General features: G+C 35.6%; 1 protein-coding gene across 1 annotated transcript; it reads left to right on the top strand.

The window, feature by feature from the left end:
• Positions 1-26,779, top strand: LOC149801582 (uncharacterized). The gene is made up of 5 exons (XM_089955817.1): positions 1-48; positions 5,763-5,963; positions 16,661-16,830; positions 19,518-19,660; positions 23,285-26,779. The coding sequence occupies exons 3-5, from the start codon at positions 16,681-16,683 to the stop codon at positions 26,187-26,189; spliced, it is 3,198 nt and encodes a 1,065-aa protein (XP_089811943.1). The 5' UTR covers positions 1-48; positions 5,763-5,963; positions 16,661-16,680; the 3' UTR covers positions 26,190-26,779.
• The last annotated feature ends 913 nt before the right edge of the window (positions 26,780-27,692 follow it).

Below are 27,692 nucleotides of genomic sequence, written 5' to 3'. Positions count from 1 at the left end.
TTGGGAATCAGTCTAGTTAGCCTAGGTGCAGACAGCTTTTGCAGTGTTGTAAGTCAACAATCGTAAAGTTCTTTCAGCTTTTTTGATGTTTTTTTTGCACAGTGTTTTTGACTATTTGCCTTTCTTTTACTAAACAAGAGTTTTGTTATGAATATGTTGACTCAAAGAATTGCTCTTTTGATCGAATTGATAACTTGCTGGTTACGCTGCACGTGCCACGAGCACATGCCATGTTATTCCACTAGGCGTATTGTGACAAGATCAAACGGACTTAAAGATACAGGATTACTCACTATAAAAGTACTACGCTTGTTCTTCTTAAAGACAACAAGAACGAATCAGATTCATCATAATAGACTAAAAACAAAAATTGTTGGATCTTGGAAAAAAAACTCCCGGGAATTGTTGATCAGACGCGATTTTTCCATCACCAGTCTAGAGACTTATTCCTGATCCAATTTGGATGACACCTGAGAGAGTTTTTATTAGTTTTGCAATGTTTTTAAACAACTTTTTTAATTACGGTTTTCAATCATACCAAATATACTTATTCAGTTGTTCGTGGCGTTTAGTCACAGGTGCTCGACGCGAGCTTGATGTTAAGAAAAAAATAATAATCTAAAGGGAAAAAAATCATACAGAGTGACAAAAATACGTTAGATTACCCCCATGACCCATTCTGACATAGGACCCTCTCTATCATAATATATAAGAGAGAAGGTACGGAACTTCCAAATGCTTCGCTCCACCCATGACCTTCGATTTCCTTCTGCTATTTATGTCTTTAAAGGCACGCGACCATACTGTATGGCTTGTTTTACTTCTGAGATATTTTTCTATCCATCAAGCCATCATTGACTTTTCTGCGTTGTACCAAACTGAAGTTACGGGCTCTGAAACTTGCTCTCATATATTATGATAGAGAGGGTCCTATGTCAGAACGGGTCATAGGGGTAATCAAAGGTATTTTTGTCACTCTCTATGATTTTTTTCCTTTAGATTGTTATTTTTTTTCTTAACATCAAGCTCACGTCGAGCACCTGTGCGTTTAGTTGGATAGAATTTGAACATTCGTCAGTGCTAATAAAGTTTTCAAATGACCTTCCCTCCGCCCCCCCCCCCTTCATTTTGGTTTACATTGGTATTTATTGACAATCAGCTCCAAACCCCATACTTGTGCTGCACAGCATTGAAAATATTTGATGGGTCCTGAGTAAATTTTGGTTCCAGATTGTGGCTAGTAGCCATGAAAGCTGTATTTAGCAACAGAGGATGATTTTTTCATAATTATAGAATATATAGAAATGGAATGTTTTCTGCATAATTTGAGTGTGCAGATTTCAAAAATGAACCCATCTTTATGATATCTTTTCAAATAAATTCACAGGAAGCATTCAAACACATGTACCGTCCACCATTTTTAATATTGGTCTTTGGCAATTTTTGAAAATTCTTGACCTCATGTTATTTCAATCTGAAATTTGCATATTTCTTTACATATATTTTATATAGAAATATTTTTTGAACATTCAGTTTTAAGAATAGATTGACTTTTTATATGTTCAAGGTAATTCAGAAGCCCCCCTGTGCCTTTTTATTACCCCCCACACACAAACTTTTTTGCTATATTTTTGAGTCATACACAAGTTGAAATTAAATGTTGTTTTAAAATGGAATATTTTCTGCTTAATTTGAGTGTGCACATTTAAAAAATAAGCCCATCTTTATGACATCTTTTCAAATAAATTCACAGGAAGCATTCAAACACATGTACCGTCCACCATTATAATATTGGTCTTTGGTCACTTTTTGAAAATTGTTGACCTCATGTTACTTCATGCTGAAAGTTGCATATTTGTTACATATGATTATATATAAATGTGTTGTGAACATTCAGCTTCAAGAATAAATTCACTTTTTCTATGTTCCACGTACTTCTGAAGACTTTCTTTGCCTTTTTGTCACATGCCCCCTAACATTTTTGCATGAAATAGCATAATCATGAGCCATGCCAAGTTGAAATTGTATGTTACTCTTAAAACCAATAGTGCATATTCATTACAGTGTTCTTGTACATATATACATTTATCTGAAATCACAGTTTAGTAAATGACAATTGCTACTTTAGAATTTAGTTATCATAAGATATATTTGGTCAGTTTTCATATCTATAAAATAAAATCAATGACAAAAGGTTTTCCACTTAGTTTTCATTACAGTAAGTCAGGATTTCTATAGTGTCAGCTTAGGATGGTGCAACATTAAATTTTGGATGTCCTAAATTTGCAGTATTTTCATAATAATTCTGACCATTGTTTTGAGCAATATTACGTAGATCATGAAGTAAAGACAATTGTGGTATCAGAGATAGAGAAGAAACTGGCACTGAGTTGGTTCTCAAGAAATATTTATGATTATGTATTTGTTTAAATGGAGAAATACTACAGATCGATTCTCTATTCCTTGGCTTATGATGACAGTATTTATATTGATATTCACAAAAAATGGCATGTCGTATTGTTGTCATTGTTTACATTTTGTACATACCCCTGTGCCGGAAAGAGTTACCGTTCTTGCTGGCATGGGTGAACTTTGAAAAAGATGTAATTTGTGGGTTTTCTGCAAATATTCGAAGACATTTTACCATTATTCTCATAAAAAGAACTCCAAAGTATTTAAAAGTAGGCGTAGGTGAGCGTATATGCTTGTTTATTTAGTTTTTTGGCGTTTCGAAAAATTTGTTTTTCAATTTTTTCCACTGAATAAGTTGTAGAAATGGCCCAGTGTCATATACGCTAAATATAGACATTTGACCTTTCAAACATGAATACATTCGGATGTAATAATGTCGGCTTTTTACATATTAAAGTGGAGAAAGTACCGGGTGTAATGAGGTTGGCATTTTGAGAAAACGTTAATCTTGATCGCCAGTGTCCTCTAGCGGCGTCCCCTGTTGCAACTGTATTATTGCGGGACTTAATGTTGTTATCGGTACCCACCATGTCTGCTAATTCTGCGCATCGGGTAATTCTGTGCAACAATATGTCATTTCTGTAAACATTGGATCCCGTGTTATTTTGGTTCAAAAATCCATTTTGTATCAAGAAAGGATGATCGTACTTTAATTAAGAAAAGTGATATTCATAAAGTGTACAAAATTATCCTGCATTTAGACTCGAAATGCACATGAAAATGTGATTTCTAAGTGGCAGCATGTAGACCCACTCATGACCTTCATGAACCTGTAACCCAGAAAATCCGATTTACTATGCATCTTTCAAAATAATACAAATAAATACATTATATAAAAGATGGAAATGTGTACCTTTTAAACAATACTGCATTTTGATCCAAGTTTTTGATTTTGCAAGGAGTTGTCTCATACATACAAAATCGTCTGCTACCCAATGTGTCAACTTGCCGCTAGAACATAAATTCTCAAGAAAGTCCCTGGTGTATAGTCTGTTTCTAAATCCTGTAGTAATTTTTCCCCATCAACAAGACATTGTAAACACATTGCATCCAATTCATTGTCGTTTTTCTTCCACATAATGTTGAACTTGACTAACTTTTTTACAAGATTGGTTTAGTTTGCTTAATATCGCTTGCCATTTATTGGCATTTTTACGTTGAATTTTGTAAAACTAACTATAAAGCTGACCTAATTACTCGACTGAACCACTGACAGAAACAGTCCAAAGTAATGTATTTCATTTAAATAGCCGGATGGATAAACATTACATCTTTTCAAAGCTGTGCGCAGAATAGGCCAACATATTGCTTGTCAGGAAAACACAGGGTGGTATCCCCTGTGTCCAAAATTAATATTATTTTGAACAGAATATTCTGGTGACAATTTCCTCTTTTCAAATGGTAAGCATTGCTTTATTTTATTTTCGTCAATCGGTAGAATTTGGTATGCGTTTTGCTTCAATATTGGAGACGAAAACCTTAGATGCACAGAAATGCCTGACAGCATTTTTTTATATTAAAACCGTTTTGCCATTGCTGCATACTTATAATTTGTAAAGTTTCTATGACTTTCCCTCTTTCTATTTCTGTAAAAAATATTTGTTAATCGAAGCACCTAACTGTAAATAAAACTGCATATGGTAGCTGACCCACCTTAATATACCATGGGGGAACAACTCTGTATTATTGTGATATTTGCCTAACTTATACATGGTAGCATGCACGTATTATAATAAACATAAATTGAGACTTAATGTACCTATGAGAAGGAATGTACATGCTTGCTCTGGCAGAATGACAGAATATTTCCACAAAAAAATGAAAGGATCCAGTGGTCATATCAAACACACAAATGTATTTAAAACTATAAATACATGAATAGCAACATTGCAAATTAAAAACAAATATTATTTTGCTATATATGAATTTTAAATGCAAAGTTGCCAAAGAAATATAAATATATAATAATAATAACAATAATATTTTTAATAGTAGTAGTAGTAGTATTGAAATATTACTGATTTCAAGAAAGTTGAATTGTTATTGTATTCTTATTTACTTACGAGAAGTATGATCAGAAGCAACATTATGTCTATTATTGGCTACCATAGAATGAAATTGGAAGCTTATCATTGTAAGGACATGTATGTCACCATCTGTATATGACCTATAATCATCAGACATCAGACGATACACTGGATATATTTCGTAATCAAAGCCAATGTAGGTTAGTAAGTTTGACAGCTTATTTTCTATATGATGATCAACTGAATTTCTTTCACTTTACAAAAAAGTAATGTTCATTCTTATTCAATGTAAACTTATAAAAAATGTTGACATTTTAGATGAAATTATGATATAAAATATTTGCGTCCTTACTGACTACAGTTTTACATATGTAAACACCTACTAGACGGCACGTGTCCAAAATTAATAGGAAAATCTCATTTGCCGCATTAATATAGAGCCCGCAATAATACAGTATTGGAGTGTAGCCATGTGAATGAAAGGTACTATTTTCATAGTTTATTTTTAAACTTTTTGACTGAAATGATCATTGAATGCTAAAAGACAGATTATAAGTTTTAAGGGAAGTAACTCTTGATTACTTGTTCAGTCAAATGCAGGAACAATTTTAAAAATAAGTTTTGATGGAAGTAATATTTTCAGAATATTATAATTTCATAATGTTTCACACATTGACTTTAAACGTAACTTGAGTGCAAAAAAGCATGACAATTTATGCACATGGTCAGTGAGTCAGTTTTTTCTTAATTTGATAATGGGATGAGAGACAAAGTCTTGACTATTACAGTGGGAATCAAACCAGGTTCATCTGTTTTAGTCAAGTACACATACCACTAGACTTAAAGGTCCAGATATCTAGACTGTTCAGAAAGTCATACTAGCTAGACTGCTAGAATTTTAATCTGTCAAAAATCCATTTAATTGAAAACTTGTCTCAAAATACATTTAGTAAAATACTTAAATCATACATGGGGAAAAAGTTTGGAATATTTTCTTTATGTAGATGTAACTCATGAATGGCTGAAAATTCTGACCTTAAAGGAAAATTGGTATGGAATAAGTGATGGGTCATGCTTTTTGAACCACATGAGCTTGGGGGAAGTGGAGTGGGTGTTATTAGTAGTTTCCCCACTTGTTGTTGGGATAAATTAATGCCAACAACAGAATTTGGGTTTAGGTTGTTCTAGATGATGCTGTTCACTTGGTAAATAAATACCATGTTTCTGTTATTGTGATTCAGATGTTTGGTTTATTCATTTCAGCTCCAAGAGGAGGTGGTGGAGAACAACTGCTCAGCAACAAATGTAACAGTTGACCATCTGCACACATGTTAGAAATTTTTTGTAGAAGTAACTGTAGAATGAGCAGGTGGTTAATTCGAAGAGGAGATGCCAATATATAGTGGAAGGATTTGATGCAATCAATTACTACAAGAGCATTTCAGTTAACCATCTGAATTAAAGGTAAATTCACATACTTGAATTTGTTACTTGTGAGCCACCCAAATCCAGAATTTGTATGGGGTAGATCATCTGCCATTGCATTTATTTCAATACAGTTGTTTTATGCCACAGCCAATACTTTCAAGAAATAATAAAAAATAGTGCAGAATAACCTGTTGGTCGATGCCTATATCATCAAAATTTTGATGTTATTTTACATTTAATTGGCTGAGATTGTTACCACTCTGTGTTTCTGATCCGATTTTGATTCAGCATGGGATAAAAGCTAATACCCTCAAGATGTGTCTGTCTTATATTGAACAAGACATCCATGAATGTTATTGAGGTGATTTTGTATGATTGACTGACTTGTTACACTCTAAAGACTTTAGTTAAGATTTGATTTTGATCATGGTAAATGCCTATATTATCAAAATGGCTAATGACTTATGTTTGATTGGCCAAGCATTTTCTTGAGACCCTTTATTTCTGAGCAGAGTTTGATGAAACTTGGTGATCAGATGATATCAAGATGTTGGATAAATAGAATTATTAGTGAGACTTATGCATATTAATGCAGGGATCATGCTGGGCTTCGCCAATGTTGCAAATTGCAATATTGTTTTTCCTTACTGGAGATAAAATATATCATCTGGCAATCTTTTTGAGCAACAACATTTTTGACTATTAAAAATTGTATATACAGTCTTGGGTTTGGGGTTAAGAAATTGAAGGCACTATGCGATGGAATTGAGGGACCATGGCAGGAAGCCGCAAACTTGGATATAAAATTGCAGTGGAATCAATTGTTACATAAACAAATTCTTTGTTCATATTGACAAATCACCCTAACATGGCATTGTTGTATCATAATCCGATTATGCTGATGTCTGGCCTTAGTACTTTGTGCTGTAATATAACCCAATACATCATGCTACCTGACTAGCTGCAATGGACCACCTCTGAAGGTGGGAACTGAATGACTACAATCTTCCAGATGATGGCAGTTTCTATCCTTTTTGAAAAATGTACCAGAAAAATAGTTTTGCTGAAACATCAAAAAAAACATATAACCTTTAAAGCATAGATCATTCTGTATATATACTAAGCAAAAGAAAACAAAATTAAGTCTCTGTAAATGTTTTACAGTTATTTGGTGTTGCCTTAGCAATAACAAATGGGTATCTGTTTGGTCCTTCAAAGAGTGTCTTTAGTGGTACCTTCAGTAACATGTGAACCTTCGTCAAAGCAAGTCAGCAATTAAATAAAAGCATTGTTTAATTTTTCATTGTGATTGAAACATATTTATTGTGCCGTGAAAGTTTCCTGTTTGCAGCACGAGTTCAAGCTTATGATCGCTACCAATAGCGATTTAAAACCCAAATTAAAGTTCCAATATTTTGAAACGATAGACATCTGGCATTCAGGTTAAATGAAGGTAAGTTAAATGAAGGTGGGACATCTCACAAGAATGTGAAACTTTTTAATTAGTTCACGTTTTTATTTCCCAATGAATAGCCCCATCCCCTTGGTAGCCTTGGCATCATGGTAGTTGTCTCTGGCTGGCTAAAAACTAGGCCAGTTTAAGTAAAAGTAACATGTACAAGTAACATGTAGCATATAAACAACTATACAGCCATGTACTACTAGGATAAAAAATATCAGAGTGAATTGTTTCGGGAAACGTGTTTGTTGACAATGGGATATAGATCAAACTAGGACTACCATTTTTTATATATACATTTTAGTTGTGTTTTATAACAGGATTTGACTGATATATGAATTTTCTAACAAATGATTGAATACATGAATTCATGAATTTTTCATAAGCATGTATATTATTTAACACATATGGAGTGTACTACAAAATTGTAAGTTGTCAATATACAAGTGTATTTCAGACCAGTTGTCTTCATTTAATCAAAATTTCCATCTTTTTCATTACATAAATCCAAGTTATTGACAACAGGTCATCTTTTAAAAATGTCACTTGTATGCAAAATATCCGTTTATTTTCACCCGACCCCACTACCTGCCACTTATCTAAATATCCACTTATGTCAACAATATTACCTAGGTCCCGAGGATGTAGAGATAAATGGATATTAAAATGGTGACATTTTTTCAAAATTGACAACAAATTATTGAGGTTATTGATTTTTTGGCGACAAGTTTTTTTTAAAGCTAACACCATCCCTGATAATGGGTGATTTTGGATATAAAGTGAAAATTTAAAAAGAAGTTACAGTGTTGCGAATTAAATCACAAATAGTCCTAAATGTTCTATCACAAGTCCAAATATATGGAGTCCCAAAGGAATTTCAGTTGCATTCCAAATAAATTCCACTATTGAACGTGCTGATGTGCCAATAGCTTCAAATGTGCAAATGTGCTAACAGTCTATATGTATCACAGTGATATAATCAAAAATTTCCTTGAACGAATTGACCATAATGAATTACTCCAAGAAAATAGTAATGAGCACTTCGTAATTCCAGTGAATAATTGAAATAAATAAATCCTCCCAAATTAAAAACTGAATACAACAATAAGACTGATTCCACTTTGGATGATAAGGTAGGAATGAGTAATTTTCCAAGTACCCGTATTTGCCAGCCCATAAGTCAATGCAGAGTGTAAGTGAAATCAGCAAATTTGGCAAATCTTCTATCCTGCATCCTTATATAAGTCGATGCTGAGTATACGATGAGGCCAGATCAACACCTCAGATTCTGTTTTTCACTTTGTTCCAACAGTATCGCAAATTTTATCCTACCTGTGTAACTCGGTAAGCTTTCCAGTCAGGATCGTTAAATGTAACTAAAAGTACCTAATTTGTTTCACAAGAATTACTTTAAACATATTATGTACTTTTAGCTACATATAATGATGCTGACCCAAACATTTATTGCGTTACAGATAGGATAAGACTTGAGATGCTGTGTAGAATTAAATTATAATAACTTCTGGTTTCATAAATATTATAAGTACCACTATGTTATTCCAGATTACCATCAGTAGGGAAATTGCATCATTAATACTATAATGCATTTTCTGAGGGGGGGACAGAAAGGAGGCATGAGGCATATGTATTCCATCAAATTTTTCTTTTTTTGCATTTTTGCACCTCGTGATCAAAATCAAACATGGTCCAATATATGAGAGAGAGAGTTCATCTCTTAGTGGATTTTTTTTGTTAACTTATTGTCCCCCATGTTCTGAAGCTTTAGTGAAAGAGAGAAAACATTTATAATGAAAGAGTAAATGTAAACTATGAAAATGCATACCATACTCCAGGGTTTAAATATTCAGACTAGTTATATCCATATAGTCTCCATTAGGTTAAATCGCAAGAATGACCATTTTGCATGCTGTCTAATTTTCTTTGCAAGTTTAATGACCTTTCCATACCCAACTATTAAGATTTTGTTTAAAGTGCATGTACACTTCCTGTGCTTAGGCGGCAACTGATTTTGATCTTTGCTCATGTACTTTAAATTACAGTTGGTTCCATTGGCAAGTTAAAAAAATGTCACTGGCTGAGAAATTTACAATAGTAAACACCTGGCATTTCCTTTAACTATATGGTACGGTATTCATAATACCCATGGGTAGCCTCATTTCCCTATTAGTAGCCTCGCTAATCTGATCTGGAGAATCTTGACCTCAAACAGGTGTTATCTTGCAATAACTGAATACAGCTGTAGCTTATTTAATTAGCATGCAAATATCACTACAAATCCATGTGATTCTTGTAATAATGGAAGTGGAAACAACATTAGAAGGAACTGCTTAACTAGTGGTATTAATTGATAATGGAATATGGTACACTTGTACACAAGTAAAATCAGTCATCGGGTAAGTGAACAATCCTGAAGACATCTCTGTCTGTCTGTTTCTCTCTCTCTCAATGGGGCATACAGATTATTTGATTATTAGATGCAAGAAGAAAAATGTGATGGAATATGTCTTTGTCATGGTTATTCATCTGCTAACTTATCAATTCTAATGCACATATGTGTAATTAAATTTATTACAAACATATATTACAAACAATGTACATTACAAGTGCATGCTGATTTAGCACAATTACATCTGATCTAGGTTAATTTGTAATACTGACGATATGCACTTGTTTAAAATACTAAATGTGGGATCCTATATTTGTTTATACACGATCTCTTCCCCAAAATGAAATATTTTTTACACATTATTTTTTGTACTCTTGGAGAATTATTTTCCATACAAAAAATATGATAAAGCGATTTGGATAACATAATCCACATATAAGTCAATTCGGAGTATAAGATGAAGCTAAGATTTTCTGGTAAAAAAGTATTGTCTTGTAGGCTGGCAAATACGTTACATGAAAGCATTGTTGTGAGTGACCACCTGCTGAATGCAACCAGTGATGACTTTTAGAGTGTGTGTGTATATATATATATATATATATATATATATATATATATATATATATATATATATATATATATATATATACACACACACATATATATACACACATATATACACACACACACACACAGCTACAAAAAAATCAACATAAAAACATCTTAACGCTACTGGCTTTTATTTAATCCCTTTTAATCATAACGACTGAATTTGAGGCTATAGCTGGAATGCTGATTGTTCAGAACTGATATGCATGAAAAAAAGTTAAGCATGGTTATGTCACTTTTATATGGTAAAACATACAGCAAGTTTTATCCTATCTGTAGCTCATTAAATTTTTGGGTCAGCGTCATTATATGTAGCAAAAAGTACACATTTAAAATACTTCTTGTGAAACAAATTAGATACTTTTAGTTACATTTAATGATCCTGACTGGAAAGGTTACTGAGTCACAGATAGGATAAAAATCACGATGATGTGTGGAACGAAGTGAAAAACACAATCCAAGTTGTTGATCTGGCCTTATCTTATACTCAGCATCAACTTTTATAAGGATGAAGATTGGAAAGTTTGCCAAATTTGCTGATTTGACTTATACTCCGCATTGACTTATGGGCCAGCAAATACGGTAATAAAATTTATCCATTCATGATGATTGCAATCATAAGGTCATTCAGACCAAGTTTTCATGTAAATTCTACTTACCTGGATCAAAAATATGCAGTACCTAAGTTCATGCATATGTATATACAGTCAGACCTGTCCTAAACTGTCACCTCTATGTGGTGGTCACCTAGTCATAATGGTAATTCTAATTTCCCATGGCAAAGGGACCTTTATAAAATTCATGTGTATTGCACTCACCTGCTTTCTGCAGTCAGCAGTCAGGAGTTTCCTAAGCAAATAATGTTTTCTGTCTATGATCACTAGAGTGTATCAACAGTGGCTACTCAATGCATGTAAATTAAACTTATGTTTGATGTATTTTGAGTCAGTGTGGACACTGTGATTCAAGTAGGCACCAAGATGCAGCAATAACAGACTGATGATGGGATGATCAAGATTGGCTCCTGTGCCCCATTAGGGCCTTCAGGTTTTATTTGGCCTCCTCAGAAGGGAGAAGGAAGCCAGGTTTAAGAATTTTGTTATCAGTCCCTCATTGAAAGGGACCTTTCTTTAACAAGTATTAAAGCCCATGTAGTCAGGGTTATTGCTACATCTTGGGGCCTACTTGAATCACTCTTCACTGGACATTGTTTTTCGAGACCAGCATTTATGAGGTCTTGCTCTACTATTTCATCTTTTTTACATACATTCTTTGGTGCACCAGAGCAGGGCACTTACTTGTTTTGTCCAGTCATGACAGCACAGCATGTGGCCAAGCCATTTACCATCTTAGAATAGTGAACTCTTGTATTGTGAGGGTGAGTGCATTGTTTTCTCCTCTGAATACGTTCCCCCATATTACATTAAGAATATTAGCCTGCTACCTCGTGTTTCCAGCCCTACATTTATGATATGCAGTGTCTATAATACATAGTCAGTGGAAGTCTGGGCTTCTGTTTTAGCCAATTAGTCATGTACTGACATGTCAATTTACGCTAGTAGCTAGTTAGTTACATACTAATTTGTTAATGCTATGTATATACCATTTATGATATGTAGTGTCTATAATATGTAGTCAGAGGAAGTCTGGGCTTCTTGTTTGGCTAATTAGTCAGATACTGATTTGCCAGTTTATGCTAGTAGCTAAGTAGTCACATACAGTACTAATTTGCTGATCTATGCTTTGTTTTCTCATCTTGTGTCATTTCAGGAGAATTGTTTGCTAAATGCACAAAATGCATGTTCAAAAAAATTGTCCTTTGGGGTTTGAAGGGAAGGAAGGACAGAATAAATCAAGGAAGACAACCTATGGTTCATTGTTGATGATTACAATTCATTGGGGAGTATTCCTCAATTTTAGGCAGCCCACGAGGTGCAAGAACCATTGCATGTCCAAGAATGGTATTTGGGCATGTAAGTAAGGGTGCATGGGCTTCATGCTGGATCCATACTGTTACCAGCCATCCAGCCATCATTGGCTGTCCAGCCATCCCAGCATGGGGACCTTTTCGTTCAAATGGTCCAGCCAAATAGTTCATATGGAGATCTTAGTGATTGATGCATCTGTCTAGCCATGCTGGTGGCATTGTATCATTACTATACTGGAGATTTCAGTGAAAGAATGAGCAGCCTCAGGACGGGGGATCTCCTCAGTCACATGTGCACCAACATAGATCCCTAGGAAGCAGTCATTCAGATGTGTGTGATCCAGATCATTCAGAGGTGTTTCATGTTTCGTCATTAACAATCCACAATCCCCTCCTTCTCTCCCCTCGTCACGAATACACCATCAGTTCGGGACAGTGATGCCTTCCTACAACAGGAGATTTGGTCACTGATAAAAAAAAGTCAGTGGAGCTTGTGCAGAAGTCACAATCCCCAGGCTTTTTACTCAAGGCTGTTTCTTTTTCAGAAAGCAAACAGCAAGTCGAGACCTACCATCGACTGAAGTTGACCCAAACAATTTAAGAGACGGTGAGTTCAATCCACCTATCTGTTAAATTGGATGGGTATGCTATCATTCTCGATCAGACTGACACATATTTTCACATAACTATCCACCCTGTGTCACAAACACTTTCTACATATCTTGCTTAACATGACAGTGTATCAAGTCACCATTCTTCCGTTTGGCCTCAACATCAGCTTTTACTCACATTATGGATTGCATCGGCCCAGGACAGGAACCATCTTCTTTCTCTTCTAGATCCTAGATCCTCTAGGCTTTTTAGTGAACTGGGAAATGCGGACCTTTGTCCATCTGGGTTTGGAGTTCTTAACCAACCAGAATCTGATACGACTTCCTTGTGTTTACATTACCAGAATCATTGAATTCATCGAGTCTGTTTCCAACAATTCTTGCAACTCCTCTGTTGATTCATTGCAGCAGTGTACTTGATCCCACTTAGCCATCTTTTTTATGCGGACCTTGCCAGCACAATAGCACCCCATTTCAAGTCCCCTTGATCAAACAGTGATAACCATGACCAAGATTCGATCATTCCTGGATCAGTGGGGTAACTCAGGTCATGGGAATCCCATTGGAGAAGCCCCAAGCAGAAAAGAAAAGGTAGATGCTGATCTCACTCAGCATGGTGGGGGTGCCCACCTGTTGCTGACCTTCACTACCCTCAATGACATGTGGGAGCCAGGGGAATGGCCTCTACAAATCAACATTCTAATAATGAAGGCTATCATCAGTGCCTTTCACTTCTGAAAAGATTGACTCTGAGATGAAAATGGTCCTCATTAGGTGTGACAACTCTGTAGTGGTAACCTGTCTTCTCAGACATGGAGGCATCAAATCACTGGACCTGTTTGTTGTGATTTGGCAGTTTCTATGTTGGTGCAACAATCTTCTTATCGACATACAAATCAGACACATCCTTGCAGGCTCAGTGTCTTGGCCGAGACTCAATCCAGATAAAGTCCTTCACATGGAATGGTCTCTCCATCAGTTGGTCTTCACTTGGATTTGCGCACTTGGAGAGCATCTGATGATTGACCTGTTGGTGACAAGTTGGAATCACAAGCTACCCACCTTGATCTCCAGTTCCAGACTGGAAAGCTTGAGCTGTGGATGCAATGTCAATGGGGTTGTGGGCATTTGCATCCCTTCCCATGCTGCTGAGTCCAAAAATAATCCAAAAGTTATGGGGTCAGACACACAAGATGATTCTGATAGCCCCTTTCAGATGGGACAGGTCGTGGGCCACTGATTTACTCGTTCTAGCAATAGATATGCCCAGGCTTTTTAGGGAATGTGATGTGTTTTCAGAGATTGATGCCATACCAACAACGTTGTCCCTCTGTGTGCCTCAGTCCCTAAACTGGCTGACTTTTTGTCTGGCTCTCTGAGGAAAACAGTTGAGCCTCAGTCTCCACCAAAGGCTACCTCCCCATGATATTGGACACATACCAGCATATAGCAGACATGGTTTTGGGTGGGATATAGACCTATTGGATCTTTTTGACAATTCTGGTTTCAGTCAACTAATATCCCTCTTTTTGTCTCCAAAAGGATCCAATCCTATGTTTAAACATGGCTCAATTCGAAGCCATTCGGACCTCTAGCTTACACTTTGCAAAAGTCACTATCATGCAAGTCATGTTTCCTGACCACTTCAGCTTCAGCATGCTGGGCAAAGAGCTTCATACCCTTTATGTTACCCCACACACTCATCAGTTCAGGTTGGAGGGTCTCTTGACACAATCGGGCTTTGTAGCTCAAAAGGTTACCATCTGTTGGTACTCAAAGAGTTGTCACTCACTCACACACTGTCTTCGATAGACAGGTCAAGAACAGCATTCACGCAAGATCCTGTTCATGCTCTCAAGCACTACTTGATGTGCACAGAGACAAGTTGTGGCACATGTGTGTGTGCCTCTTCCTTGCAGTTTGAGCTGGAACACAGGGTATCACCCATCAAGCCGTTTCTTCGTGGTTGATGTTGGTTGTACACTTGGTGTACTTTGATGTCTCACCAGACCAGAGTCGCCTCATTAATATTACTGCTCAGACGTTTTTAGCAATCTCTGCCAACCTTGCATGCAAATGCATAGTTTCAACCTGAGATTTAGTAGAAGCAGGTGACTGGCATGCAGAGTCAACCTTCTTGAGCCTCCATCTCAGAGATTTGGAATCACAGAGGCAAACCTTGAATCTGGTATGTCCAGTGGCAGCAGCACAGATGGCCACCAGACCCAGCCAGAGTGATCAACACAGCCTGTTAGCTTCAGTTGATTGGGGAACATATTCCAAGGAAAAAGCAAATTTTTAAGTAACTTATGTTTATCCGAGAATACTTACCCAATTACATTACTTAAAAACCATCCCATGCGAGCATACTCATTAGTGTCTCGCTCAGCTAAAAACTAGCAACACCTGGCGGTTGCCAAGGAAGATAATGGGCAAGAGTTATCACCCTTTGTTGATGATTTTTGCCTTTTAGTAGGGCTGGATTTGCAAGGTAGCAAGCTGATATTTCTAATGTAATGTGATTGGGTAAATTTTATTGAAGAAACATAATTTACCTAAAAATTTGCTTTCTTATCCAGTTTTTGTTTGGTTGTTGTTGTTGTTGTTGTAGGGTTTAACGCCATTTTTCAGCACACGGTAAGCTATACATGATGACCAGTATTAATGGTGGAGGAAGAACCTGGGAAATCCCCAGAAAGAACCACCAACCCTTAAGAAGCTACTGGCAAGCTTTCTCACATACCCACATTGGCCAAATCCGAGACTTGAACCCACGCAGACAGAGGTGAGATGACAGTGATCCGTAACGGAGAGCACTTTAGACCACTCATCTACTCGGGGCCCCCATTTTTGTTTGGAGCCTTCCATCTGACTGGTAAATCCAGCAATGCGATAGTAACATGTGATGTATTAATGCTGTTAGAATGTAGGAGATGGTGAAACTAATTTTAATTATCTAATACTTTTATGCTACTGTTGCTAAGATTCCTTACTCTGTTGTTTCAGTCCAAGTCGAAGGAGTAAGGTATTTCATATGTTGGCTCTAAGGAATCAGACTGGGATCATTTTTTTTTTCTTCAAATCTGGATCTCCAGTTACTAAGTGGAGCATGGAATACTTAGCTTGGACTGGGGTATTGGTGTCCCAGAAATGTAAGCAGTCCATTAATAGCAGCAAGTATTACATAATTAAAATTAGTTCTCCCAACGGAACTGAGCTAGATGCAGAAACTTAACATATTCACTAGAGCAGTGGTTCCTAACCTTTGGGCTATGGACCCTCATGGGGGGCCATGGGGTATATATTTTCTTAATTAATTGGAGCCTAAAAGTACAACTATTAGCATGTAGGGGTCCTCAGTTTTTTTTTTTTAGGAAGGGGTCCCCATATTGGAGAAGGTTAGGAAGCAATGCATTACATTTGCCATTGGTGTTGGATAAAATGAGTCAGTTGCAAGAACTTGTGTAATCACTGGAGTGTTAAAAGTAGGTTGCCATGACTTGCATTAACCCATGGTGAGTAGCACCCTCAGAGGTGAGTAAGCATGTTTTATGCCTGTAAATACAAGGGTGTCAGAAAATTAGCTAAATGCAATTTAACACTGAAACCCCTGACACCATTATAAAAGATTGGTATCAACTAATTTCTTCGTTTTGCACATAACTTATAAGACTGACAGAAAATCCTAGGTCTGTGAACTGCCTATTTCTTTATTTGTAGGATTTTTTTCTCTTGCTGCCATGGATACAGTGAGTCGTTTTGACCTCGCCTCCTTTGTGGCTGTTATGAATATGCTGAAATACAACAGTATGGATAAACCAGAGCTGTACAGAACTCTGTTAGCAGTGCTTTGTGATTATGACTCGGATGATCAGCAAAGCAAAGAAAGGGTAAGAATTCAACGAGATCTTTAGAGTTTCAGGATGATCACTTAAATTGCAAAGTTGAAATTACAGGATGGTGTCCAACACAAAATATCACAGGAAATTTTTAATATTTCAGGGTAATTCATTTGAAATTTATTTTTTCTAGTGTTCAATACATCCAAGTACTGATGAAATGTTTTCTCAAGAAAAATGACAAAGGGAATTGTATGTGATAAATGCATTTCGAAAAACTTATGGGACAGAAAAATGCTAATATTCTATTTGGTCATGTGTCTTGAAATTTTGAGAAAAATAAAAAACATTTAACCAGGGTTTCCATTAATGGCTGTCTCAGTATATTATATGTGTAATTTTTTCTTCAGAATGTCCAGAATTCAACAGACTTCCCTTTCTTATATCTGTTTGCCAAAATATAAATCCCAGTCCCCCCAAATGTTCTGAATTGCAACTTATCTCTACCACCAGAGTCAGTTACTTGTGCCTTATAATTGATTTACAATATGCTGTAAAGAAAACGATAACTCGTGTGTCATTTCCTTGTCACCATTACCATGTCAACATTGTGTTGGCAGTGGACAGGGAATATTTTAGTCTAATGTGTTAAACATCAAGACATATAGTAGCAAATTGTTGATAAAAATTCTGTTTATTCCAAGTCATGCAGTCTGTGTATTGCCACTAGCATTCAAAGAGACACTACTAGTGCCCGCTGAATGAGTTGTCAAGTGACACTGGTTGAATATTATCAGCTAAAGACAGTAAATTTTTATCTTACCCATACTAACAGAGTCTTGTATGTTTGAGCTCTGCTTTTGGCTTGAAATTGGTGAGGCTTTCTTACATGGCATTAGAGTATTCCAATTGGTATCCTTTTTTGGCAAAGCTGCAGGAGACTACTTTATATACACTATGATGTCTGCCACTCAGAAAGGTTATGAAATATTCATCCTAAAATTAGCCTATATAAATCCAGTAAAAACTTGAACCCCGTAAAAATTCAAACACGAATATATGTGGGATTACTGTTGTCATTTTATTGCCTTATATTAATTTTTTTAACTTTTTTTTTCTTAAAGAATTTTTGTCTAAAATTTTTAACACGTTAAATGTGAACTTTGTTTCTGACTAAAACCACAAAATATTTTATGGTGTTTTCACTTTTTTTTTTTAAGACAATGAGACCTGGCTTAATAATATCATGTGTCCATTTATTTCCCGTCAATTGTTAGAATTATGACCTTCCTGCTAAATACAGGCACCTCATGAAGATCAAAATGTATGTAATTACTCTGAAATGAACTAGTGTAGTTTTTCATTCTAGACGTAAACTTAACTTTAACATTTCCTTTTTTGCACTATTAAACATTGTTTTCAATAACAATCATATATGTTTTCAATAACAATCATATGTGTCTCTTATCACACAAAAGCTGTTTTTTAATAAGGAATCAACTCTTGAAAGGTATTTCCTTTGAATATTATTTTCAAACCATGCAGAACGGTGAATTGGGAATTCCAGATTGATTAAAAAAACTGCTGTCAGTTATAAACATTACTTATACTGTCTTTTAGTTTAAGTGAGCATGCTTACAAATTTCACAGAGGGAGATGGTATAAATAAACTGAATGAATTGATTGATCTTAAAGATCTTTGAAATACTTGATTATTTGTGTATGTCTGTGTGTGCGTGAGAGACAAACACAGACACACAGACAGATCATGTACAGAATATTTATATCATGATTTTTTTATATGCCAATGTGTAAGAACTTAGGTTTTTTTTGAAGATTAAGAGGCTGGGAGCATGAAGGCATCTTTGTGTAATGTCAATCTCTGATGATAATTCTGCACTTTTTTCTTTCTCCATGCTAAAATACATTGCAGCTAAGGAAATTTATTTAAGAATATGGTTGACTAATACATTCCTTGACATCGGATACAGCACGTTTGACGCTGAACTTCACACCAACTGGATCAGTACCCCAAGTTTCTCTGATGAAAGCCTTGAACTTTAAAAGGATAGTTAACATGCATCTTTCTCAAAATCTAGGTAATTTGGAATGAATAATTAAATGGTATTCTTTTCATACCCCCCCCCCCAGTAGAATCATATGCATGTGTGTATATTTATATTTTTGGGTATTAAGTGCAATGATGTGGCTTCCAAATATTCAACCATGGAAGTCCATTAATGGAACCCGGGTTACTAGGATTCCCCAAAAAATCCCCACAGCATGCAGATAGATATATTTCTAGTTGGATTAAGATTGACTTGAGGCATGAAAGACAACTTGGTTTAAAATATGTTGGGACCGTTAAAAACATTTTAATTAAAAAGTTAGTTTACAAATTTCAGTATTAAACATATTTGCAAGGATTGATTTAGCTGCTGGCCTGACAGCACATGGTATGTAGGCCATGTTTGAGGAGGGCCATTTGACAGCCACAGGTTTGTGAGACCAGTTCAATTTTCTGAAGTTGTTTCAATTTAATATAGAGGGACAGTTGAGTTTCTTTAGGACCCATTGATGTCCATGTAAACCGGGCCCTGCTGCTACTGGAAAAATCTGTGATAAGTCAACAAACACTGTGTTTAAGTCATTAAAGCAGACAATGAGATAAATTTTTACCTGCTTGGTTACTTGACTTTAGCAAAGAGTTTTAAAAAAAGCCATTAATTCTTTTCCAGACCCACCGCTATATCCAGTTACTTGTGACGGATACAGTTTTGGCAGAGTGTCTTATGTGCTATCTACCCAACAATGAAGACCCACTTTTCCTAGGGAAGCCCAGGCTTCCAACCAAAAGCCATTGCAAGAAATCTAAACATAGGTACATTTAATGACTGTATAATCACATGTACATCTCTCTGGTATACAGTTACTTGGAATATTTAGATATATGTATGCAGTGAACACATATTTCAGCTATGTACAAGATATTACAGTTATACAAGTTGATTGTTGTTGTTGTTGTTGTAGGGTTTGATGCCTTTTTCAGCACAAGATAGGCTATACATGGCTTCCAGTATAAATGGTGGAGAAAGAATCCGGGAAAACCATGGAAAGAACCACCAACCCACAAGAAGCTACTGGCAAGCTTTCTCACATGCCCACATTTGCCAATCCCAAGACTCAAACCCACACAGGCAGAGGTCAGGTGGCAGTGATCCGTAATGGTGAGCACTTTAGACCACTCGGCCCCCCCCCCCCCCCCCAGTTGATAATGTATAACGTACATGATACATACACTGTTGGTATTAAGAAAGTGGTATAGGTGCATATCACATGCTGGAATTTTTATACATCCTGAGCCAATGTCTAGAGCTTTATAACCCAGGCTGGTGATATACACCTGTGTCACTCATCTGTCATCCTGTGTCACTCATGTCATCCTTTGTTACTCATCTGTCAACTCATATGATGAATATGTTACATGGCAGGACCTAGTTTTCTTGCAAGAGTACTTGGTAACCCCTTCTGTAATGGATAGAATTTTCCAAATCATATATGAAAGATTAAGTATCTGCCATTCATTCGGATCCAAGACAACCAATTTCCAATCAGTGTAATGGCATTATCAATAGAAAATAAGCGTGTGTGTGTGTACAAGAGAGAGGTTTGGACTCCATAAATAAACACGATTAGTGTTAAATGCTGATCCAAGTTTTTATATTTCATTGTATCTAGTTTAATTTGCCATTTCTGTTGATAAATTTCTGTAGATAAGTGAGTTCGAAGCAATATTTTTTTGTGAAAAAACATAATTAATTCAACAATTGGCCATTGTTGTACTGAATAGTGTTGGAATAGATTAACTGACCCTGACCAGAGACAAATTAATGTAAAATTTTATTCAGTAAGTAGTATTCTCCCTCTCTCTCTCTCTCTGCTCAAGTCATCATAATTGCAACTTGACTCATCATTAGTTTTGTTTATAAAAACAAATGGAAGTTTTGTGTTTGTTTTTAATCATTGGATACTGCAATATTAATAATAAAAATGATAACAATAATAATAATAATAATGATCAAACAATCGATAGATTTATTTTATGGACTGAATCATCATTTGGACTTGCCCAATGTTTTTGATTTAAGAAAAAAAACATCACTTTGTCTTCCAAGTTATATTATCCATGATGCATTATGAAAATTTCCAATATGATCTTTTGTGACATCACATTACATGTATCAGAATATCATCTATGAACTTTTGATTGTCCAGTCAAATTAAATGAATTTTATGCTACATTGTGATAAATATATGGAGAAAGAATATCATTATGGTTATAGAGATGTAATCTGTACACCACTTGGAATTAAATCTGGGTCGGTGAGTTACAGCACTCATGGCCTTGCCTGCATCATACCCCCTGCCCATTCTTTTGGCTAAATTGTAGTGGTCCTCATCTTCAGAGGTCCCTCTCAACAGGAACCGTCCTATTAATAGACTGCCTTGTATAACACCAAAATATTATATTTTATTCATTTTGTCTCTCATGAGATGCCACCCCTTTTATAAGGTTACCTTTTCATTACAGAAGGAATCACATTACAAAGAGAGGGGTCCACATTTAGAAAATGATTGCAATAATAGTGTAGTCCTCAGTTTTTACTAGTGTTCTTTAGTTAGGATACGTTTTGGTGCGAACATTAGTATAAAATGTCTTGTGAACATTAGCATAAAATGTCATGAATACAACATAAATTATCATATATTTGAACTACCTGTTAAGTGTTTATGTGCCCATATCATGCACACTAATTGTGAACAGCATAGAATTGTATCTGCCATTGTATAATGCATGAGATGAGGTTTGATGCTGTCTGCTGATATTGTCAGTAGAACAGTACAAACTGACCTGACCCTTCCATTGCAAAATTTTACTCAACATTTAGAGTCATATTTGTTACTCTGTGCTGAAAAATCTAGGTAATTGTTTTACAAATTAAGTCTTTTGGTTCATCAGTAAATTTTAAAGTAAGATTTAGGGTCAAGTTTTACAAAGGAGAGCCCTGACAACACATTATGTAAAGGAAAATCTAAGTTCATACTGCTCACAGTTGGTTGAGTATTACACACAAGCCAGTAATTATACATGTGTACATGGTGCTTATAAGGATACGATGTAGCCTTAAGGTACATCCACAGTTTGAATACACAATCATATAGCACTTAAATTTTGACCTTGTACCAGTGATGTGTAAATTTTCATCTCATATCCAGGGTTGTGTACATTTTCTTGCTACATCTTGAGATGGCCTTGAATTCATGGTAATAAAAAAATATTGAAATAAGCATGCAGATGGTTTATGTACAGAAAAGGCCCTAATCTGTTAGTGCCTTTTACAATGGTAGCTCTGGGTGAACATTATCCTTAGATGAGTGTTATTCAGAAGTAAATACTGTACACAGGGTAGAACATCTTTTACAAGAAACCTACCTCACTGAGATAAAAAAAATGATTTATACCATCACTACAGCATGTCCATTTGTCCATCCTGATTTTTTTTAGCGCTGTAGCACAAACAATAACAACTGTTTAAAGCTATGAAACTGTACAAACTTTGTCATGATTATAAGTTGATAACCTGATTAAATTTTTTCTGACAGGTTGTTAGTCTTTTTTAAACACATTTTTAAACTTTGATAGCATGATAAAGCCAAAGTAAAATTTTAGGTACACCAGTTTAATTTGGCAGGCATGTTTGTATTCATATGTAAATGGTCATATTAGATTTTCAGGCTATTGCAGCAAATTCAGAATTTTTTTATAAACATACTCTTAAACTTTTGCAATTAGACTCTGTACAAAAACCTTTTTTGTAAAATTCAGCAAAAAAGTACTTGAGGTATTTTGGTTGGCATACTTTCTTTCAAATCTAGATAACCTGGTTCGATTTTCAGGATATTGCAGGAATTTTTCTTTTTTTCTGCAAAAGTTTCAACAATTGAGACTTTCACAAAAGCTAGGCAGTAGAGGTTTTAAAAAACTTGAGGTAGACAAATAGAATATAATGTGCATGTTTGCATGCATGCATGATAGGTTTTTATATGCCATTATAGCTTATTAAAATTGTTTAGCTTTTGGGACTTGGACTTGTTTAGTGCAGAATATTCTGGCCTGTTGTGTTGTGGCATACACATTTTACAAATACGAATCAAGTTGTATGTGAGAAATTGTTTTTCATCAAAAGATACATTTCTATTTAATATTTATTTTTACCAGAAACTAATATTTATGACAAGACCCCTCTGTATAATTTTAGTGGGATAAGGTAAAATCTTTCCCTTGTCTCCAATACTTACTTTACATATCTTACTTCTTAATATTTGTAGCATCGTTTGTTTCTTTACATTCATAAGGCCAGATGATAAGGTCATTGAGTTCTGAAGATTTCTTATGTTCATCTTTCAAGATATGCAGATAGACTTGTCCTACTTTTCTTTTTAGGAGAAATGAAGCAAGAAGACAGAGAGAGGCTAACAGTGTGAGACAGAAACGAGTAGAGCATACCAAGCCTATATCCCATTCCCAGACAGCATCTCCTATCCCATCATTACCTGCAGCTAAACATGCTTCCCCAACTCGGTCATTAAATGCAGTTAAACAAGCTTTACCTACTCAGACATTATCTGCAGCTAAATGTACTTCTACTCAGTCATTACCTACAGCTAAACATGCTTCCCCTACTCATTCAATACCTTCAGATAAATGTGCTTCCCCAACTTGGTCAGTAGCTGCAGCTAAATGTGCTTCCACTACTCAGTCAATACTTGCAGCTAAACGTGCTTCCCCATCTCAGTTAATGCCTGCATCTAAGCATGCTTCCCCAACACAGCCATTACATGCAATTAAACGTCATCAGCAGCAGCAGCAAAGGCAACAGCATAAGGAGAAGACGAATGAGGAGAGAATAAAGGCAAATATCGTTTGGCCAGGTGAAGACAGTAATTTGCATAAACCACTTCCCAGCAGCAAGATAGTAAAGGCAAGTAATGATCAGCCAAGGGAGGGTAAACATTTGCTGAAATTACTCTCCAGTAGTGAGACAGATATTTCATCTGAGCAAGCTGTGCCAACCTTGACTGATTATGAAAGTAAAGGTCATTCTTCAACAACTTCTGTAGCTATAGCATCCCCAAGTCTACCAGTTTCCAGTACTTCTGCATTAAATTTTCCTACAGGTTGCATTAAAACTGTCTTTGATGATAATCCTTTCCTTGGAGGACAACCAGTACTTTCTCAATTCCCAGGAGCCAGTCCATCTTTCACAGTCCCAAGTCATAGTCAGTTGTTTCCTTCTCTTTTCCCAGCCTCTCCATTTCCATTCATCAGACAGATGACACCAGGATTCTTCCCGTCAGAGTTTCCCACCTTTTTCCCAGTAACAGCCCCTCACTTGATCACCTTCCAAGGAATGTCTAATTTCAGATCAGTTGGATCAACTGTAGTAGGCAATACAACTGAAACATCCTTCCCATCAATAAATCCTGACCCTAGAGTCGCAGAAGGAAAACAGGCGAACAGGGTCAGTGATATGGTGATCAATGCTAATAGAAATTCCGCACAGACAACCATTACATCAAAGAAAAACACACAGTGTAGAACTGAAATAGCAACATCTACCAGTGATGAAATGAAGATAAATTCAGCGAGTGAGAAGAATGATCAAGATGACTTTGGAGATGAAAGTCCAGGTCCGACAAAAAAAGTTAAACTTGAAGAACAAAGTCAAACTGATTTAACAGAAAAATCTATTCCCGAGTTGGAAGATTCAGTATTTAGTGTAGATGAGAAATATGGCATTCCAGGAATTAATGATGGAGGTAGTAGAGGTGTAACAAAAAGTCTTGGATCAGAAATGGGTGAATCAGGTTCAAAAACCGGTGGTGCAGATGGATTTGGCTCAGAACAAAGACCTGTATCTGTGCCTCTTCCTTTGAAGAATTTTGGCATCAAGATCAAGACAAACATCTCTATTTCATCATCCAATAGGATTCGAACACCTGAAGATGTAGGATCAGTGGTAAAGAATGGTACTCAGAATGTTGAAGAATGTAAGAAAGACAAGGAAAACTCAAAGCAGTCTTTAGAGGCACAAACACTAACAGCAAGAAATGTTGTAAACGAAGAAGGTGAAGCAAAAATGAATATTGATACAAGTTGCCAGACTTTAAGTTATGAATTCAAGCCATCTGTGGATCACAAAGCAACAAAAGCTGCAGGAGTAAAGAAAAATAGGAACATTACTGGAAACATACACCCAGAAAACACATCTGTTACCATGAGTGATGTAGCACAGGGAATACACACATCCAAGACAAAAACTGTTGATAAAAATAAACCCAAAGATTTTATTCTTGGTCATTTGCATGGACAGGACAAAATGACCTCTTTCTCATTGCCCATAAACTCCACTTCTATGGATTTCCTGCTTCAAAGACCTGGAGTGAGATTTGTTGCCTGCACATCTCTGCACAACACATTATTACTGAATAGTAAGAACCAATCAACATGTGACAAGCGAGATAAGAGTGATACTTGGAGTAGCTTAAACACAGGAACAAGGCAGTCTTCGATGGATGTGGAAACTGTGCAGTCTTCAGCTAGGGTGGAAACTTCATCAAGTTTGGATGCAATTAAATCCCTGAAATCCATCACAGAAAGCAAGGACTTGACAGACTCTATGTGTTTTCAATCACAGAACAAGGCCTTTGTGAAAGAACCTAATTTAGGTTGTGATTTGAGATCAAACTCTAGATTGGCTTCAGTTGAGACCTTTCAGTCATGCCAAAATTTTGGTAGTCATAATCTTTCAACATTTCCATACAGTCAGAAAATAACACTGCCAGATGGGAAGGCTTCTACATTGATCTTCCATGGTGAACAAAGAGATAGAAAATCTGTGGAAACTGTGCACAAATTTATGCAAAATTCAAGAAAATCATCTAGTGCTTCCCTAAATCAAACAATCTCAGAAGTTGCAAAAATGATGAGAGCTCGAAAAGATGTGCAGAAGGAACTTGTGAAACCACTTCCTAATTCAGCTGCTACATCAGTGGTCCATAATGATATGCCAGCTGTTCCAAATAAGCCTGGAAGGGTTTCTCCTGCAGTTGCTTCTCAGATGGAAGCCAAAAAGAAGGCACGGCAAAAGGCATCTTTTTTCTCTTCGAAAAAGAAACCCATGATTACCACTTTGGTTCCAAATCAAGAAATGTTTCCTGACAGAAACACGGCCAACAAATTCAAGTCCCCACCAGTAAATGTTTTGACACCAAGCAATGAAGAATCTAAACAGTTGCAAGCATCACCAAATGAGATTGATACAGAACCAGCAAAGTTTACATTTTAAATTGCAATGCATCTTCATTATATGTGAACTCGTACAATTAATTTTGAAGATTTAAAGTTAACAAATTTAAAAAGTAGAATGTTACAGCTAAAACAGATCTGTTAAATAATGTAAATACCCAACAATAATTCAAGAGATTGATAAAAAAAATTCATTCAGAAAGAATTCAGTTAAGAAGCCTGAGCAGTTTCTTATTTCAGTGTCATCTATAATGGTAATATGTTATTTTGAAAATAATAAAACTTTTATAGAAATTGCTAATTTTGGAAATGTACATATTTCACATCAAATTGATGTTAATTTTAAGTAGATTCTGGTTTAGCACCCAAGATTAGTATTGATATATATTTCTAGGTTATTGTACTGACAATGTACAGGTTAAGATTGCTTACTTTCTAATTTGATTATATTGAATTCTTTGATATTTTAAATTTTGTTGTTGAATTTTGGTAGTCATTGATGTACTAGTTATTCCTATTAAATATTTTCCTGCATGTTCTAAATTTCTTGCTTTGCATTTTTTAAGAAATGATACATGTTCTGAGTTTATAATGCAATGCATTTCAAATAAAAGAGTGAAAATATGAAAACTTGGGTTGTCGTGACCTTGCGGCAGAGACAAATACAGTTCATGCCTATTAGATGTGGCACCAAGGTTATAAATATCACTATGCCTATTAAGTTGCTTATTTATTTCGTTCATTTTTCATCATTTATTTTATGAAATCCAATATATTAATTTTCATTTAAAACACAAAACAATGACCTTGCTTCCGATATGTATTAACAAAGGACATGACTAATCCAAACATAAGTATAGGTCATGTCAAATTTTCTGGAAACAGTTACAATGTGACTGGTATTGAAAGTGTTTTTGACCTTTATCAAAGTGGCAGAATCACACCTGTTGCTTTGTGATTCATCACAAAATCTAATAGGCTGAACTCCCTAAGCATTTTATTTTCTTTTTTGGCTCATGAGCTGCTTTCTTTAATAGTTAGCAAATCTCTTACAAAAATTAGGAAAAATATGAATGATTTTTCATAGGAAATACTGAAGGATGCAGTAAAAGCTGAATGGCTTAAAGAGTATAGTGATACCTTACAAAAACATGCTGGCATACAGAATAAACTTCCAATTCTGATGATCTCATGCCCATGCATTGTCCAGTCAATGACATAATTTTGAGTTGAGTCAGAGATTAAATGAGGTTTCATGGGGGGCTTGGTTTGTCTTGACATTTGATCTTGTCGAATTTCAAGTCTGTATCACACAAAAGTTAGCCATACTGCTATAGGCAAACTGTTACCTTCTTACAGTGAATTTTTTTTGTGGGTATTAAAAGTTGTTTTTGCATCAGCAGAAAAAAATGTACAGATTCATGTAACTTTTAGAGGTTGTGTAGATAAATATATGTTGGGTCTTTAAATTTGATTTGTTGCAACTGGAAAAATCCATAAAAATTGGTGTCCCATATATTGTTTGAGTACACTGTATTGCTTT

This window comes from Sinohyriopsis cumingii, chromosome 4 (assembly GCF_028554795.1).
Source record: "Sinohyriopsis cumingii isolate HCF-2022 chromosome 4, ASM2855479v2, whole genome shotgun sequence".
NCBI classification, from domain to species: domain Eukaryota; kingdom Metazoa; phylum Mollusca; class Bivalvia; order Unionida; family Unionidae; genus Sinohyriopsis; species Sinohyriopsis cumingii.
Note: the sequence above shows the minus strand (reverse complement) of the source record. Positions and strands in the feature narration are given on the sequence as shown.